The sequence below is a fragment of the Orbicella franksi genome, chromosome 3 (assembly GCF_964199315.1).
Source record: "Orbicella franksi chromosome 3, jaOrbFran1.1, whole genome shotgun sequence".
Lineage (NCBI taxonomy): Eukaryota > Metazoa > Cnidaria > Anthozoa > Scleractinia > Merulinidae > Orbicella > Orbicella franksi.
The window spans coordinates 3,990,698-4,009,289 of record NC_138147.1 but is presented as its reverse complement, the minus strand read 5'-3'; the positions used below and the strand labels follow the sequence as shown (position 1 = coordinate 4,009,289).

The 18,592-nt window shown below is 38.8% G+C and overlaps 2 protein-coding genes and 2 pseudogenes across 5 annotated transcripts; 1 reads left to right on the top strand and 3 right to left on the bottom strand.

Moving 5' to 3' along the window:
• Positions 1-18,592, bottom strand: part of LOC145480517 (uncharacterized) — a 64,393-nt pseudogene that overhangs the window by 43,255 nt on the left and 2,546 nt on the right.
• Positions 43-13,341, bottom strand: LOC145480768 (discoidin, CUB and LCCL domain-containing protein 2-like). 2 transcript variants are annotated; one of them, XM_081459093.1, is made up of 6 exons: positions 12,764-13,341; positions 12,256-12,307; positions 2,124-2,455; positions 1,472-1,613; positions 1,090-1,248; positions 43-798 (listed from the first exon to the last, which is right to left on the bottom strand). In XM_081459093.1, exons 1-6 carry the CDS (start codon positions 12,974-12,976, stop codon positions 785-787), a joined length of 912 nt encoding a protein of 303 aa, XP_081315219.1. In that variant the 5' UTR covers positions 12,977-13,341; the 3' UTR covers positions 43-784. The 2 variants fall into 2 exon arrangements, with proteins under 2 accessions (XP_081315219.1, XP_081315218.1); XM_081459092.1 differs by having other exon boundaries at positions 43-1,248; positions 12,764-13,340.
• On the top strand, positions 3,073-8,566 carry LOC145480762 (uncharacterized; annotated as a pseudogene). Its single transcript, XR_014048539.1, has 3 exons — positions 3,073-4,042; positions 4,634-4,879; positions 5,545-8,566. The product of XR_014048539.1 is annotated as an uncharacterized LOC145480762 (transcript).
• On the bottom strand, positions 13,499-16,767 carry LOC145480771 (72 kDa type IV collagenase-like). Of its 2 annotated transcripts, none has more exons than XM_081459098.1 (2): positions 16,700-16,767; positions 13,499-15,067 (listed from the first exon to the last, which is right to left on the bottom strand). In XM_081459098.1, the coding sequence occupies exons 1-2, from the start codon at positions 16,752-16,754 to the stop codon at positions 14,859-14,861; spliced, it is 264 nt and encodes an 87-aa protein (XP_081315224.1). In that variant the 5' UTR covers positions 16,755-16,767; the 3' UTR covers positions 13,499-14,858. The 2 variants fall into 2 exon arrangements, with proteins under 2 accessions (XP_081315224.1, XP_081315223.1); XM_081459097.1 differs by lacking the exon at positions 16,700-16,767 and having other exon boundaries at positions 13,499-14,437; positions 14,912-16,314.

The window sequence follows — 18,592 nt, the reverse complement described above, 5'->3', positions numbered from 1 at the left end:
CAGGACGTGGTGCTTTAGAGCTATGCAAGCCAGTTAATTTGTAGCGACCTCAATTCAAACTGAAACAGTAGACCATGCTACACCAGGGCAGTGTACAGCTGTTTATAGAAAAGTTGTACTGTACGAAAGCGTAAATTGAAAGCCCCTGTGGTATTATAGGCAATGGTGGTTTACGGTTGCTTGATTGAAGCTCAAGGTGTTTCGGCTTGAAGGAAACAGCGCCAACACGTGTGTTTCTTCCTGCTTGCTGAAACACTGTGAACCTCAATTAAGCAACGCCAAATTATTACGGCCCTTAATACCAATCCACGTTGTTCTGTACGCTTTTACGCTTTCATGGGACAATCTTTGTCGAAACAAATGTATTGCGCACAAGCTCCCAATAGCGTTTTCATTGTCGAAATTTAATGTCATTTGAACACGTGTGTTCCCTCCTCTTTGTGTTTTGACTGGTCCAGAAAACTCGTGCAACACGTTTTAATCAGTAGGCCATTGTTAAGTCCTTGTGCCTCTGTTTCAAACGAGTCTTTATTGAAAACCTTTCAAATAGAAATAATTTCAATTTAAATTAAAATGAACCTGAAGGCGCAACGTGTTTCCATATGAATGGTTTCCAAATCATCGTTCGTTTTTGTTCCTCCTGACAGGTTACCAAAACAGTGAAGTCAACACAGCCTGCATTTGACGTATTTTTATTATCTCTAAGTCAAATTTTCCTTCACCAACCAAATTACAGAAGTTTAGTATCCATTTGATATTTCCTTTAGTTTTTCCCTGGCTCACTCTATTGCTTGCTTTCTGTCAAGAAAATTAGTCTTGGTTACTAAGAGTGTCGTTAGTGTTTAGAATAATCAACGTCTTCAAATCTTTCAGCAATGATCGAAGAAAAACGAATGTAAATATAACGAAATGAAGCAAAATTAAAGCGAGAGATCATATGTTTTCATGAATTATATTATATCATTCATGCTGACCAAGATAATATTTTCCCGGGAAAGTGATTCTGAAGTAAAACAGTCTGTAAAACCGCAGTGACTACACCTTGGAAGTTGCAGTTGAAAATTGTATGAAAAAGAGCATAATACGTACTTGGAAGGCAGTTTTCCCACTTGCCGTCCTTGTCAAAGTTTGACGTTGTAGCGCACCAAGGCATCCACACCCAATCTATGATGCATTTGTAATGTTTCTTTCCTTTGAACGTGAAAGGAAATACGCAGCATTTGTCATTCTTGGCTTTCCACGGACAAGCTGCAAAACACGAAATACAGTGTATACGTACTCTCCTTAGTAATATCACATCAAAAAAGACAGGACAAGGAAATTCTTTTGCTTGGTCATCGTTGCGTCATCATCAGAGGGAGAAAATACGAATACCGAGGAAGTGTGAAGTACAGGAAGGTTTCAAGCACCCAACAAACACCTAAGCAAACATGTTGTCTAAAAGAGGTAGTAAAGTGAGTTTTGTTCTTACCGATAGCAGTTCCGTACAGCTCAACTCTCATACAGGGTTTGTAGTTCCATTCCACCGGAAGGAACCGAATGAAATGTGCTGTAATTGGTCGGTTTAAATCATTCTTCACCATGTCATTTGCGTTAGTGTTAGCTGTGAATTCCTGCAAGAAAAACAACCGTGTACATTATTGCAAGACGTGTATTATTATAAAAGTGTTGGTGGTGAAACGTGACTTTTCACTCGCAAAGGACTTGCCATACAGTGTAAAAGGCAAGAATGTTATATGTTAAGCGTGATAGAACTATGTTCAAGATGTTGATAAGTCCTAACACAAGCTACTCGGAAAACACTCTGCTTTCTAGACGGACAGTAGCAAGGATTACATTTGCTGTATGTAATATAGGTAATTTTATTATGAGACATGCCCGAGCATGCACATGAAGTCCTCCTGGTTTTCCTGGCTCATTAAATCACCGCAGTACCGTAACTACAGTAACTATATGAAGGCCACGAGTCGGTTCCTTAAATCCGTCACTAATGTCCTCTTCACTGTTTTGGTTCTATGCGCCTGCTGTGTTTGTCTGCTTTGCAATCTATCTTAGGAACAATTTTCTCAGCGAGAACTGGTGCTTCAGCCCCCACCTACATATTGTGAATTCACCCACCATACCTTCACAGTTCCATTTTCAGTATACAGCGTAAAGTTCTCGCCGTCCACGGAGTACTGAATCCGATATTTCTTCACCCAGTCGGTCTTGTGGAGAGGGGAGCCCTGAGTAGCGACGGCACAGACGTTGTATCTAGCCGGAAACTCCACTTGAAGAAAATACTCCTTATCCGCTTCCCCTAGAGTGTTTGGGCACCAAACACCGTCATCATTGTTAAGGCGGCCCGCCTCAGGTCGGAAGGCGTGGAAAGGTTCCTGCCATGACGACGCAACGATGTTGTCATCCGCGATCTTTCCGTTCTCCATACCGATTGGATAACCGCGGCACGCGAGATCTGGATTAAATAGAATAAAAAACAAGATTATAATTATGCCATCCCGCGTCAGGGTTATTTGCCTGGAGTGAGAAGATATGTGCGCATCTCGAAGTAAAAAAATGTACTTTTAATCACCTATCTACGTCCTGAATAATTGGAGGGGTTTCGCAGAACACACACAAAACATGACAGAGGGGGCTGAAACTGTGGAACAAGGTGGGATAAGATGGAATATTCTCAGGAGAAAGAATCGAGAGTTAATCAAGGTGTGATCACAATAAGTGTTAAATGTGAAATATATGCAACACTGAAAACTGGTCGAGTGGAACAAGGAAAGTCTGTCAATTGTTTGGGCCTTCCATGGTTAGCTGCTATTAATTAGCACGTAACGATTAATCACCCAAATTAAACCGCTAGTTTTAGCCTTTTTTTCATGGGTTTGGACGCATTTGGTACGTTTTTCCGAAAAACCTGAATAAACCCTGTTCAAATGAAAAGAAATAAAAAGCCAAAACCCTTTTAGTTTAAATTTTTTCAAAAAAATTAAGAAAATTATAAATTTTCTAGCATATCCTTGATTCATATTGTCCATATTCCAGGTGCGTGCAATGCGCATTGTACGCTATGTCATGGGGGGTTACATTCTCATAAAGCAGAATTATTCGCAATATTGTGGAGTCTGACCAATTTTCAAGAAAATTCACAATTTTTGCCCGTTATTTACACGTTATTCACATATCTCAGCATGTCGTACTGATGCATCAAGCCTGGCATAAAGCCGTTATTTTTTATATCTCTTGGCAAAGTGAAACATTTCTATCAGTGCAAACTCACAACTCCCTGATGTGGAAATGGATAGACTGTGGGAAGGATGAAAGGCGCGGGACCACGTCTCTCTTCCTTCTTATCAACCCCTGCTTTATCACTTTCCCCCAGTCGACTCGCGCCCCCGTCGGACACTCAGAGACGGTTTGGGACGAGTCAGTTTTCAACCTGTCTAATTTTATTGTCGAACACCAAAAAAAAGTATATATGTCTAGTCATGATTTCTTGCTTGTCTTATTTTCGTGAGATCACAGTTAAATTCACTGAATAAAAAATAAAGAAAGCTTAAGTGTAGTTTGGGCTCTCTCCTCCGCAGAGGCTCTGACAGGTTTTAGGTGGGGAGAGTCCGCTGTACGTAGTGAGTGCAGGCGTAATAAAATGGCGAGAGCGGCCGCGAGACCCTCTGCCAGATGTCACGCCCAATATGGCCGCCATCTGGGGGAGGTAACTTTTCATCAGTATTCCTCACCGGGGTATGCCGCACATGTTTGTCGGTCAGCAAAATGGCGGCCAGATTGGAATGTCCTGTTCTGCGGTTACGCGATGTTCAAGTACAAAAAACGTATTTAGATGCGTGGAAAGCTGGAAAACTTTGTTGTCCTCATAAAGACTGTTTGTCTGAAAGTATTTTGCTATGTAGCGATGGCTTAAAGCATCACTTCAGAAGACCCGCCATGTGGCGATCAAGAAATTAAAGAAGGAAAGAATATCTTAAGGAAACGTTTGGCAGATGAAACTGTGAACAACTTATTGATTCTGTCTCAAAAGAGAAGAGAACAAGTAAGGTTTCTTTGAAGTGTTGTTAAATTCATTGATTATCGAGTACGAGATTTCCTTGCAGTGCTGCTAAACTTAAGCTTATTAGTTATATTTTTCCTCGACCAAATAAATGCTTTTCATGTGTATTTTGAAATGTACTCGATCAAATCGCTGATATATTTCCTGTAAGAAAAATATTGCTGTAAAAAGGAGCTTTCTGTTCAGCAGTATAATCAAATTCGATCAATTTAAGCTTCAGTTGAAAGACTTTTCGTTAATAAACAACAATCCGTACCAAAATATTCTTTTAAAAGCAGCACAAAAATACCACATGTAAGATATGTATTAAATTTCCTGTTTTCTTGTTTTAAATAAAGCTCAGGAATGGTTGATTCGTTGATGTGTCAGTCTTGTAAATAGTCTTTATTTGCTGGAAATCCCCTTGAAAACTTATAAATTATTCCATTTATTATTTTATTGCACAAACACCAAAAATACTTAACAGTCAAAATAACTTCAACTAAATACATACAGTTGCAGTTAATTTTCATCTTTAACGTTGCATAATTATTTATTAAACTCGCTGATCACCTGTCTTCTATAACAATCCAGAATTCAGCTCATTATGAATCATTCACCATTGAATTCAATGATGAATGTTTTGCCTTAGTGGCAACACACGAGAAAGAGGCAGCAAAGCTGTTTGGCCTTTACCTTTGGCATAAAGGAGTATTGAACTGGCTGGAGGCTGGAAATAAACCTGTAACAGTTGCCGTGAAGAACAAGTGGTTGGAGTCAACATTTGCCTTGTGGCGAAATAAGGAAAAAATCTATGCAGAAGCCACGTTTCATAAAAAGGTAGCTAGAAAGATAAATGGGGTAATTGTCTTTGTCCCACTCCAAATTTAATTGTGGATGAAAATATGAAAGACATACCATAGAATAAAACAATGCATTCTGTTTGTTGTTGGATGTTTTAAATTTTTATTCTTTCATGTTAACTTTTAACTAAATTAACATACACAGAGTAGAATTTTGAGACTTTCAGAACTGCACCTAAAACATACAATTTTTACCCATAAAGACAAGATTATTTTCTGACTCCTCTGGGAGAGTGCTGTAAAATTCTATCCTAACACTAGTATTTAAAATTAAGTACTTTTAAAGAAATTAAAAAACACCATTTCACAAATTATCCTTACTGGTCTCAAACATTTTCATGAGTACTAGTTGGGAGAACTTGTATACACATCAAGACATAAGTAAATATTCATCATTGGAGATCATTTCTTTAATTCTCATTACCTATGTGTTACAATTCACTGATAACAGGAGAACATTGACCAGCAAATTAATTAAAATTAACCTCTGTTTGCCCAGATATATTCTATTCTTTTTGGCCAATTTTCTTGTTGAAATCAGCCACTGCCATGCCCCCCCCCCCCCTAAAAATACCTTCACCATCTTCAAAAGAACTGCTTCATGTGGCAAACATAATCTTTTGTCTGCTATTTAAATTGTAGTTTCAGGCAAGTCCACTACCTACTCCTGCACCTGAAACCCAGCCAGTTCATGCTGGAATTATGCAAGGGGTTCCAGATGCCGTGTCTAAAGAAGATGAACCTCTCCATGTCATGAAGACAGTTTTCGGATATGATTCCTTCCGTGAGGGACAACAACAGGCCATCCAAGCCATAGTTGAGGGCAAAGACTGTGTAATATTGATGCCCACTGGGGGAGGCAAAAGCTTAATTTTTACTATTGCTTCCATAATTAAGCAAGGTCTAACTGTCATTATTGAACCTCTAAAATTTTTAATGGAAGAGCAGGTTGCTGCTCTGAGGGAAAAAGGTGTGTCTGCCTTTTACTTTAACTCTTCAATCACAGACACAGAGATGGATTTTGTAGTTCACAGTCTTACTCGGTTTAGGTCCCAATATGTTATGCTTTTTACTAGTCCAGAATGTATTTTTAATGTAAGACTTCAAAATGTCTTATCTAACTGGAAAGGCAATAGCCGGCTGGCCTTCATTGCCATTGATGAAGCTCATTGCGTCGATTCCTGGGGAGTTGGCTTCAGACCAGATTTCACAAGACTAGGAGAACTAAAAAAGTTTGGAACTGCAATGGCAGCTTTTACTGGAACAGCAACACCCCATACTTTGCAGGTAGTTATTGACAGCTTAAAACTCCAGCAGTGTACTGTAATCAAGACATCTTTTATGAGAGAGAACCTGTTTATTGAAGTGCAAGAGAAGAAAGACAATGCAAAGAAACAAGTGGCCACAATACTACAGGAGAAATTTCAGAATAGTTGTGGAATTGTTTACTGTGCAAGGCGTCAGGATGCAATGGACATGGCTCAAGAGCTAAAGAAACACAACATAAGTGTCACATATGTCCATGGCACCCTAAGTGATACTGACAGAAAGAAACATGAAGAACTGTGGAGCAATGGCAATGCCAAAGTTATGTGTGCAACAAAGTGCTTTGGAATGGGAATCAATAAAGAAGATGTACGATTTGTCGTTCACCTAACATTCCCAGAGTGCCTTGAAGACTATTACCAGGAAATTGGAAGGGCTGGGAGAGACAGAAATCCTGCAACATGCATTGCTTTGTTCAAATTTGAAAACCGGTCTTTTCATCTGCATAACATCAGTAAAATTCAAGATGAAGGTAACAGAAATGAAAGGTACAATAAACTCAATCAATCCAGCCTAATGTGTGTAGGCATGTGGGTCTACTATCATATTTTGGGGAAGATGATTCAATCCCTTGTGAGGAGGCATGTGATGTGTGCACAAGAGGACCTGTAGCAGAGGAAATACAAAGTGGCAAGACAGAACTTGCCAAAATTGTCATCCACTGTCTGATAGAAATGCAGCCACTTGGCCATGGAAAAGTGACTGTTACTTTGCTTTCTCAAGTTTTAATGGGATCTGCATCAGCTGAGATCTTAACTAATGGTTTGGATAAACTTACCAGTTATTGCAAGGCTAAGGAATTTTTACCAGGAAGAAATGGAAGAAAGCTGTTGGTAAAATTAATATACTGCCTTATTCTTAAAGGTTTCCTCAAAGAGAAAATTGATGGAGCATCTTCCAACATTCTCTTAACTGTTGGTGATGTAAATGGCATACTATCAGGATCAGACATGTTGACCTGAACTAAAACATAATTAGCCTCAGTAAGAGCTTAACCCTTTAAATCCCATAATCAACATACAAATTCTCCTTGATCTCTGCACTTTTAATTTGCTGTTTCTGCAGCTATGAGAAATTTTTGTTTCAGTTTGAAGGTAAATTCTCTTTGGTGATTGACTTAATATTGATATTGCAAGGAGAAATTTGAAGTTGATCACACTAGGGCCTTAAAGGGTTAATGCAGCACAAAAAATCCTGAACTTGTATCCATGACTGTTTTAATGATCCCCCTGGGGTCATGCAAACAGTTGACAATAATTTCATGTAAATACTCGAAAGACCAAAAAAGTACATCCTGAGTGATTAACTGGGTTTGCTGTTGTCAGCTTTAAATAACTAAGTTTTCTTTGGTCCAAGGTTATTGACTACTGGTACACAATTCTTCTTTATTTGCACCTTCCCAACAATCTGACTATCATTAGAGCACCTAGGAATAGCTTCTACATGTAAAATGATAGAATTAACCTTCAAAAAATTTGAGGGAAACTTAAGAAATAATTATTATAAATTGTGTGACTTCCTGACTTGCAATTGGCTCTATTTATTGTGTTGTTCCAGAAAACATCCATACCCCTCCTGCAGAAGGTTTTTTATCCCCTCAAATTTGTAATGACCTTCTGTGAGGTGGGTATATGAATATTTTCTTGAACTGCACATTTTCTGTCTGTAAAAGACACTTGGCAATTAAGTACTTCATGTTACACTTTGTTAGCCTTTTAAGCAGTGGATAAATACTTTCATAATTGTAAAACTTCACACTGCAAATTTCAAACTTAATTTGTCAAAAGGTCAAAGTGTAGGTCAGGAAAGGATTCATACAGCTTATCCTTGAATTTCTCTGCAACCTTTTTGGTGCCCTTCTCATTGACATCCAAATGACATTTTTGAACTTTACCACTTGGTTTGCCACTGCCTTCAAGAGTATACACATCAGGGGGGTCATCCGATTGAACTCCATTGAAGAATCCATTTTTTAAGCAAAACCACGTGCCTTTAAGCTGGTCTAGGAAAGAGTTTGGAACAGAATGTCTTTGGGTGGTGTGCTCATCAAAACCTTGTTTGGAGGAATATGCTTTCCTGACAGCTTTAAACAGATCAATACTAGACATTATCCTTTCACACATCTTCACTGAGGTATGTCCTAGAACGGAAAATTACAGACATATTACATAAGTGAGGGTTTTTTTTTCATATTTATAATAATTTCTATACTATGACAATGTTCTGACAACTACTTAAAGACTAGACATTTTAAGTGATAGAATTTTTTTTTTTGATATTTCATGTTCAATAGGTGTCCACAACATTAAAAGAGAGAGTGCCTTGCTTGGCCATCTTTACACAAAAATAAAGTTTGATCAAATGAATTCATTTTTGTAAGGTATTTGATTGGTGATGATAATGATAGTTATTTATAACATAGCTAGCAGAGGCTTGCAATCAAATACCTCCATTGTGCTCACTAAAGCATGAACCAGTTGTTAACTGGCAAATATATATGATTATTTAATTCATTCACAACTTATCTGTAGACCTGTGAGCTATATGAAATTTACAAAAGTTGACATGACAAAAATTGTTACAAAGCTGAAATTTTCCCCCAAGAACACATGCTCTTAAGTTCGCATGACATGTATCAATAAAACTGTTTCCTGCTATACATTGTAGTCTGGGCAACATTACAAAATCCATGACGTCAGAGGGTAACAGTACACCTTTGCCTGCAAATGTTGAGGGCCATCCTTATGTATTAATTATGAATTATAACAAATCACTTACTCCCTTAGGAAATCAATTAGTTAACTTTGTTTTCCTTGAACAAAATTAACTGTTTTCCCTCAGGACCAGTCATTTAGTATCAAGTGTATTCAACTGAGTGTCAAATTTGAATTAATTTCATCACTCAGACAATTTTCCCATATGATTAGGGCACTATTGTGCTGGTTGGTCAGGACCACCTGTCATATCATTACAACTGAACTGCTCTTACCTGACACATAGATCTTGAGTGGCTGAACTATTTCAGCTTCCACAAATGCATCCAATTCCATGGCTCCCCCTTTCTTTCCAGAAAGGTTAACTGCACAATTCTTTTGAAGCAATTTGCGGAATGCCAAAGGCCATTTTCCAAGAAAATTGACAACATGAGCAAATGTTTCTGTGAAATAGTTCTTGAAATTCAAATGAGCATAAGTGGGCAACTGCAGAATATAGCAAACCTCTCTTGCTTGGCCTAAAACATGTGATGTGGAGATGTCAAACAGTTCAAGGAGAGGCCCATAGTACAGGAACATTCTTGAATAGTACCTGAAAGCAACATTCCTTTCACTTGATTGCTCTATCCATTTAATGAATGCATCATATAGCACATCATTGTGGTTCCCTGACTTTCTGAGGCTAGCTGACCTATCTCTCGGACCTGGATAACAGTCACTTTTAGCAAATTCAATTACAGCAGCTATTCCATATGACCTAGCACAGTCTTGTACTGCTTCTTTTATTCGATCTTGATTTCCTGTCTCAAACTTTTTCTTCTTGAAAACATCAGAAATGAGCTTTGGTCTCTTCATTACCTTGTTGGCAATGTAGTGGAATCCACCAGGTCCTTGTTCTTTAAAACAGGCTTCACAAAGGTATCCTTTTGTATGCAGATCACCTGGTATTATCCCTGCCCACTCGTAAGCTGAAGCTCTCCCCATCACTCCCCTGATAGTTTTGCAGGTGCCTTGATCTCCTACTAAGCCTGTAACAAATCCTTCTGAGTTACAATCCACCTGTGATACTGGTTCATCAGATCCATCCCTGATCAAAATATCCGTTCTCTTAAAGGAGTCATCATAACCTGATATGTCATTATCCTCATTATCTGACGTTTGTGGGTTCAGTACTTCATATATTTCAGCTAGTTGCATTTGTTCTACAATTTTAAGTGGGCATGGAATATTTGTGAACAAAGGCCCTCTCACACAAGCTCTGTGATTAACCAGAAGTTCACAGACCTGTTTGTTTTTCTTTATCACTGCTATTACAAGAGGTGTTGCACCACACATTTCTTTTGCATTTGGGTTGCAGCCAGCTTGCATAAGACAACAAGCAAGGTCATAGTTTCCTTGTTCCACAGCCATATGTAACAAGGTACGGCCAAGATGGTCTCTAACATCCTGCAGGTTAATGTTGCTCAAGTCTTGAATAACACGTTCCACTGAATCACTTTGTTTAGATTCCCACACCTTATCTGCAATGTTATTATACAGCTCAGTGAAAACTTGATCACACTTTGCAAAGCGACTCTTAGCTTGCTGAATAGTTGTTCTATTTTCATCATCAGAATCACCTGCAAGCTCATCATCACCATCATCATTTGTAGTTAACTCTTGAGAACTGTCAAACTCTTTTTCTGTTGCCTCCAAGGTTTTTAATAAGTCAGCCATTTCATCTCTGTGTTCATACAACATGATTAAAAACTCAACATGTTCCCTGGCTTTTTTAAGGCTGAAATTCCTGTTCCTTTTGTCAAATGGCAATGTTTCCAGTTTGTCCACTTTATTGCAAAGGCCAAATTCCTCAGCAAACTGATCTAGAATCACACTTGTTCCTGTAAGGGTTGCATTATTTTCTAATGATAGAGGTAATATGTGAACATCAGTCTTCACTGTGGACATACTTGTGTCAAAAATGTTTTCAATGCTGGGAATGCTCAGTTTCACATTCTGTTGGGTACAACCATCAGCATTTGACAACCACTGGTTACATTGTTTTTCATTCATTTCACAAATGGGTTTTTCATGTGGTGGAATCTTGTTCAATCCATTTCCATCCATCCATCCATTTCACTATCCACAGTAACTGTTCCTGATTTATCATCTTCGCAGTTAAAAGAAACTGCTTTTCTGATGTTAGTATAAACCCCTTTTCTTTTATTTAATTTGGAAGAGGGGAATGTTTTTGTTACAGCACGTGTGGCCAGCCCTTTCTCTTCTTTGTTTAACTGTAAAGCACTGAGAATGGATTCTTGTGTGGCTTGTTTCCCTGGACTTTCCACAAACCTTTCTTGGAGAACAGAAGAAAACGTTTCTTTCCTGTCCTTGTAAAATCGTCCACTTAAATTCTGTCGAGACCGTTTACTGGTGGGCTCAACCTTCGATGGTGTTAACTGTCTTTTCTGTGGGTCATCTAAAAAACCAAAGGAGGTTGTGAGGTTTTCGTTTAAAGGATTTACACATGGCAAAATGGCCACCAAAAGCACATAAAGCACTTAAAATAGAGCATTTCAATAACACAGCATATATATACAAAAGGAGATACGGCCGGATGTAGAAAAAAATTAAATAAGATTGAAACGGATTGCGATACCGATTTTTTGAAAAACTAGTAGACGGAACAGTTTTCAAAGTTTAAATCGTTTGTTTGTAACTTTTTATATGCTTAATTGTTACTTCCGAGAGACAGATTTGTTTGTAACGAAGTTATGGCTTTGTAAAGTTAGTGAACTAAAGGCCGAAATTTAATAAACGAAATGCAGCTAGTAGGGATAAAAGACAAAAAGAAGACATAGAAGAGGAATATTTACCTTCAAGAGACATCTCTTGGAAGGAAATGTCAAGCGCTTCCTCTCTTGCTTCCGCCATTTTGACATTTGACCTCCAAAAAACAACGTACTTGTCACTACTCCCCATAGTTTCAGCCAGGTTCCAGGGGGGGCTTCGGAGAACAATATTTTTGCTGTTTTTTGCGAAAATATGTAACGTTGTCTGGAAAATAACGATTGCTAATTGTAGTAGCATACCTAGCGCTGATTTTTGCCAAGTTTCAAGCTCGCAAAGTCCGCGAGGGCTGAGAAATTGATCAATGTACCAGAAAACGACAAGGATGTGCCAGAAAACGACAAGCTTCTGGCAGAGGTTCCCCGCTCAGTGGATCCCGTTCTTTTGCGCCTGCACCCACCTTGCCCAGCGGATTTTTACAACGAAAGCCCCATTGGGAACCTCTGCGGAGGAGAGAGTGGTTTGGGGTAAACAGATCCCATACCTTTGCAGCGATGTCTTGAGATATTACAGCGGTATGTGTTCCAATATTCGTACTGTGGACATGCAAAATACAAATACATAACAGATAAAATATTCATGCCATTATACTCAGTTTTATTCTGTGTTGGAGTTGACACTCTCCTTTCTAAACCTAGCTACGCCTCATACAGTTCTGTCATGCATTGATTTGTTTCATTATGTCAGCTGTTCTACATTCAAGTTACTTTGATAAAATAAACACAACCTGAGGCAGTAACAATATTGTTACTTAATAATTGCGTTCAAAATGCATGTGTTCATTATATTAATTAAGCGTCGCACGCAGAACGTAAAAATACAGTTCTATTATTGAAAAACTAATCCTGCAAATAACATATTTTGAAAATTAAGGGAATTATACCATTGAACTTGTGGTACTGTTGATAATAGATCAGTACTAAACGGATATGCAATTTGAGTAATAAACAAGTTAGCGCGCCGTTCTTATTCATATAGTAAGGTGTACCAACCGTTTGTTCCGAATGATCAAATTTTTCCACCACTTCCTCAAAATCGCACGATTCCTCTCCGTAACACTCCTCGTCTATGTTATTGTCACCGATAAAGCGTTTGTGAAAAGACAAAGCCTTGTTCCTGCTCAGGACAACATCTTGGGCGCCGCGAGAGTGACCTGCACTTCCACAGAGCGAAGCATTAAAATAATGTTCTTTAGCGACACCCATAACTTAAAAATAGCAGCGATCAAGTGAACTTACTTGAGGAAATCTGGAAGATTGTTATCAGCAGTGAGACAACCCAAATGGAGAACATTTTTTGATGTGCCGTGTTGTGAAAGGTTTTCAGACTCTACAGAGCAGAGGTTTAGCGTTTGGGTGGCGTTTATTCTAGTCGGTTGTTAGGTCAACTGTCGAAACGTTTCACGATCAATTGTGGAACTTTAAATAAAACGTCAATCAGATGTATTCAGGCTGCATACAAACACAGCTAGTGTAATAATTGGATCGGTTTTTCTTGCCAGCGTTCGATATTTATTACATGGCGCCAAAAATTCTTGAGAAAGAGGACAAAAAAAAAAGAACTCAGTTAGACAATGGAAAGGTGGAGTTCTTTACTTTTTTGTTATTCAACCAAAAAATAAAAATCTGATTATAGTTACACTTACTTCTTATTAAAAGCAAGTTTTTACATCCCGTCTTGTGATCTCTACATAGTGTTTTGCAACAAAAAGTGACGTTTGGGTAAATTGTGCAAAAATTAATCGTAAACTAATACTAACATTGTGTACCCTGACTAATGTGACTGATTGTTTCTCTGGCAAATTGAGGGACGACAAAACATTATGCATGATTAATGAAAGAAATTTGAGAATAAAAGCCCATACTAACAGACCAACTAAACCAAGAGGGCGAACTGATGGTTTGTCAAATGGCTGGAGGCGAGAAAATCGTTTCCCGTAACAACCACTAAAGATATGACCTAAGACAGAGCGTCGAGTTATGGCGAGTGGCTCAAAAGAGAACACTCTCTTCTCTCCTGACCATATTAAAACATGACTTGATAGCCTTCTAGTATGTATATCATTGTTGAATTCATTTTTCTAAGGCCCTCTCCACACTACGCCGGAAAAATTTGAAAACGCGTACGCATGCAGCTTTATTTCTACGGTTAGGCCTACCATCCACACTAATACACTTCTAACTTGTAACCGCCCCCTCAGTGCTAGCTCAGTGCAACGGTGGAGAATAACAACTTTTTAGTTGTTTACGTCTCGGCAGCGAAAATCGAAACAAAGCTAGCTTATACGTACTATACTTCGTCCAATTGTTGTTTGGCTCAATGCTGTTGGTTCAGTCCTGTTTGGCTCGTTAATGTAAGGTTTGAGAGGAGTGGAGGAACAATAGAGAATCGTTTATCATTCAGAAAAGGTTTCGTCACACAGAAGAACATGACACAATCATTCAGCACTAGAATACGAACGTGTTTATTTGATGATTTCCTGCATGTAAAAACTACATATGCTAACCTCCTATTTAAAGACTCTAATGACATAGATAGGTGCAAAACGAGAACTAGAAAGTGGTTTTCCTTGCTTGAGCTGTAAGTGCTAAGAAGTCAATTTTGTGCTGGTGTGAACTGTGGACGCTCTTTCCTTGTCTCTTACTTCTTGGCTTCTAAGTCTTCCTCTGTTGATAGAAAGTAATTTTAGTCTATTACGGTAGAATTCTCCTTAAAATGGTCAGTTCCGTACAATGACCGTTCTCTCTATTCCCAAAGTGGTCGTTGTAGAAATGTTCGGCTTAAATTCATAACTAGCAGAAGGATTGTGTTACTAAGAGGTATTTCACCCAAAAGCACCATTTTTAGGAAACAATATAAATCACGCAGTCAGTTTCAAGATGGAAGTTCTTAGGTCGGTCGAGAATGTAGAGACAAGACTGGCGAGTATAACAGAGGTAGGCAGTGAGTGTTTGCTTTTTTGTCAGTAGTGGTGAGACGAAATAACCCGAGCGACAGAAGCTGTGCGAAGAAAGTTAACGAGAACAGACGTAAATTTTAATTTCGTCGCGCCGATTTCACTGCTCGTTTCACTTCGTCTCGTCCCGATCAAACTTGTGCCGTAGAATGGAAGCAAATACATTGACTGAAATAGGACAAACCTAAGCACTCTCCCCATTCTTCATCCTCATCATAGTTATATGTTGTCGCACACCACTTCTCTCCAAAGAAAGTCGAAGCACAGGTAAAGTGTCTTTCTCCCTCGTACAAGAATGGAAGAACACAACATTTGCTGTCCGTTGTCCTTACAGTGCAGTCTGAAAGAAAGGAAAGAAATAGCTTAGGATGAGTCATAAAGCGATGCCATAACAGACCATTTTCATATTCCCGGTATTGGACTGGAACTAGCTTGCAAGTGAGGCTAATACGGGCAGTCTTTTCAAATGTAAATGGCATTTATCACTTTTAAATGATGTTCCCCGGCCGCGTTAGCTTCCATTGCAAGCTAGTTCCAGTCCAAGACTACGAATATGGCCTATTACGGTGGAACAAGAAAATTGATATGGTGCAACGAAATTCAGTTATGAATAAATGCTTTCACTAAAGGTCTCGTGTAAACCCGTGTCTAAGTCTTTATTGAAGCATTTAGCTATTTATGTACACTTGTGAAACGTTTCGGCCGATCGAAACTGGACGTACATGTACAGTATAACAACTGGCTGATAAAAAAAAAACGGCGGCAAGTATTTTCTTCGTCAGTCTTATTTACCTTGTTTGTACCATTTTCTTTGTATGTTTCCCAGTTCTCTCTGTCCAGTGACGTCTGAATCTCGTATTTCGTGACGCAATCTGTATCGTATTGAGAAGATCCCTGCGTGGCTACTGCGCAGACTCCAGAACGCGGAAGGGTTTGACCGACCACAAACATGGCCAATCACAGAGTCACGAAATATTCTTACTGCATCTCACCTATATAGATCTATATAGGGGTGTAGAGCTAAAACCCGAATTCAGTTCACTTTTAGTCATCCCCCCCCCCCGGGGGTATTGGGAGGGGGAAGATATCCCCAAATAGCCTAATATCCATGCATCAATACAAAAGAGCGGAAATTCGCCTAAGTATGAGTTACAATTTTCCACATTTTGGTAACCAGCGTACATGTATACATCTACTTTTTCCTGAAAGCTACGTTTTGGCCGTGCGAAGAGTGTTCCCGCCTTTTGCGTGCCTAAAATGCGTGAACGCTTGATACGTAGACTAGAGTGATTGCGATATTAGACATAATGCGAGAACGTTTGGCTCAGCACTTACTGGCCCGGAGCACAGCAACACCTTGTGTTTTCATAGTTGGTGCGTAAGGGCAAGCTTAACCAAATCCTTAAAAAAACTTAGTCTGGGCTCGCTTGTTCAGAGCGCGCGATTAGCGCTAATATGAAACAATCTTGATCAAGCACGGTAGCAGTTTTTGGTCACCGATTTGAATTTATCAAAACCTGATTTTGAGCTAAACATGGTTAGATGTATGAAATTATCCTAGTAGTCAGACGTGATGATATTAAAAAAACTAAAAACTACTCAAAATTGTTATCACTGACTAAGAATTATAAAGTGGGACGTTAAAGCAACAATACTGCAACCTTCTTCAGCAATAATGTCACAGTATTTTAACGCAAAATTTCCCATTTTATATCTTTAGTCAAGGACAAATTTTTTTTTAGTTTTATTTCACATAGTTAGATGTAGTAAGCGACAATGAGATCGAAAATTTAAAAAATAGCTCTTTCTGAAAAAAAGAATGTTGTTGTTTTATTATGGCTTGGCAGCGGGATTATCATACCGGGTCACTTTTTCAATTTATTTTTTCAACCTATATTTCTCCTCTGATCGCTTATTGATATATAATTTTGCTCTCTATTGACAGACAAAGGAAAAAGAAGAATTAGCTTACCATGACTTGATCCAGGCAATGCCAGTAGGACAGCAAATGACAATAACATCAGCATTTTACACTAAGTCTAAAAATATTCCAGTTGTATTAAATGATAATTCTTTTGGACACCAAACATAAGGTAAATTAAGAACGCAATATTTCCAGCTCAAGAGCAAAAAAATAAGATGCACGTGAGACAATAATGTTATTGTTCTAGATCGGTTGCTTAACCACAATAACTTGATAGAAGATTTCCCAATGCTTGCGTCTATTGTTTCTTTGATGCATAGACTATTGTTGATTTCGACGTCTATGCAATGTCGTTTTGAGGGAACGACATTTTCTTTTATTTCAATATTAACTCAGCCAACGGTTTTCTTTGCAAAAAACGATCAAACGAAGAATGCAGAGAAATTATGATTATTTAGTGGTTAAAGTTGACGAGCTCTGTGAAAATGATTCTTTTTTCATAGGTAAAACAGAACCGGGCACAAATCTTGAAGCAACGGTGCAACACGCGTTTTCAAATACTTTCATTTAAATATTTTCTCCATACAAATGCAAGTTTGGTTTTTGAACTTAGCAAAAGATACGATAATTAAACCATGTTATTAACATCGTTAAAAATGAAAGACGAGCCGGCAACTGTGACCTAATAACACAGCAAATTTAACTAGTAAAAGGTGTATTGATACACACTCACAACAAAATGGTTACATCATAAATAAGTAAATGGTATAAGTTCGATTTTTTTCCTTACCGTATCAACTGGTGTCGTTAACACTCACTACAAGAAGCAACTGCTCACACGAATATTACACTATGATATCTATCAATTTAAAGCCATTATTTAATCAGCCTTATTAAGCTCCGTCGAACCATAAAAGCCTCTGTTTAATTTGTTAACAATTGCAACTTATTTGAATGATAATGCGAATTGAACACGAAACAGCGAAGAACTTCGTGTTTGACTGGGAAAGTTTACACGGAGATTACACAGGCGGAAAAGAATAATTCCAAGTAAAGTCCTGCAAATAATCTTTACTGGGAAATTAAATCTTATGCATATTGCCAATCGGACATAATTTAGACTGTTCACAGTCCCCTATTTTTCCGTGACATCGTAGATGTCGATAGTTGAACTCCACGGGCCGCCATCTTGGTCTTTTGATGCGAGCGACACTGGAGAGAGTACAAAATGCCCGTGTGTAGGGGTGGTGGAGGACAGGGCTGGTGGAAAAAATAGGGAGACTGTAACAGCTTCAGAGACTCACCAATGCCTGGCAGTCAAAGCATTTGATCTTGTAAACTGCTCCCTGCCTGCTTGTTGGGTTCGTCCCTGTCTTTAACGTGGTGAGAAATAGGCCCTTTGCACGATCCGGTCACATGGTACAAAATCACACGTGCTGGGACGCAAGTTGCACAATGGGACTTAAAAAAAAAGCAACTCGTACCAGTCCACCTTGACCTGCCTTTGGTTTGGGAGTCCCACTGCGCAACTTGCATCCCAGTATGTGTGATTTTGTACCATGTGACCGGATCGTGCAAAGGGCCTATTACTGTAAGTGTCCTAACGTAGTCGTAGGCTTTTGTGCTACACGGATGCTGTAGAAGAAGAAAAGCCCTTCATGTTAGGTTTAGTCACTGCAGTAACAGGTATCGGGTTTCTGTTCGTTGCGTCAGCTTCAGTACACGGTAGGTTGGTGAATGTTTCGTCTAATTAAGTCAGCGTTATAGTTGTTCGTCACGTAATTTGTCGCGCTCGTCTCATTGAGTCTTGATAGTAGTGGCTTTGTGTGAAGTCGGGCTCTAGGATGATTCGTCAAGAATTCTGTCGGTATGCGTGGGTTTCCTGTACACTGTCGTTCGAAGTTCGTTGTTGTCTCGGCTTACCAAACAGTCTAGCACAGC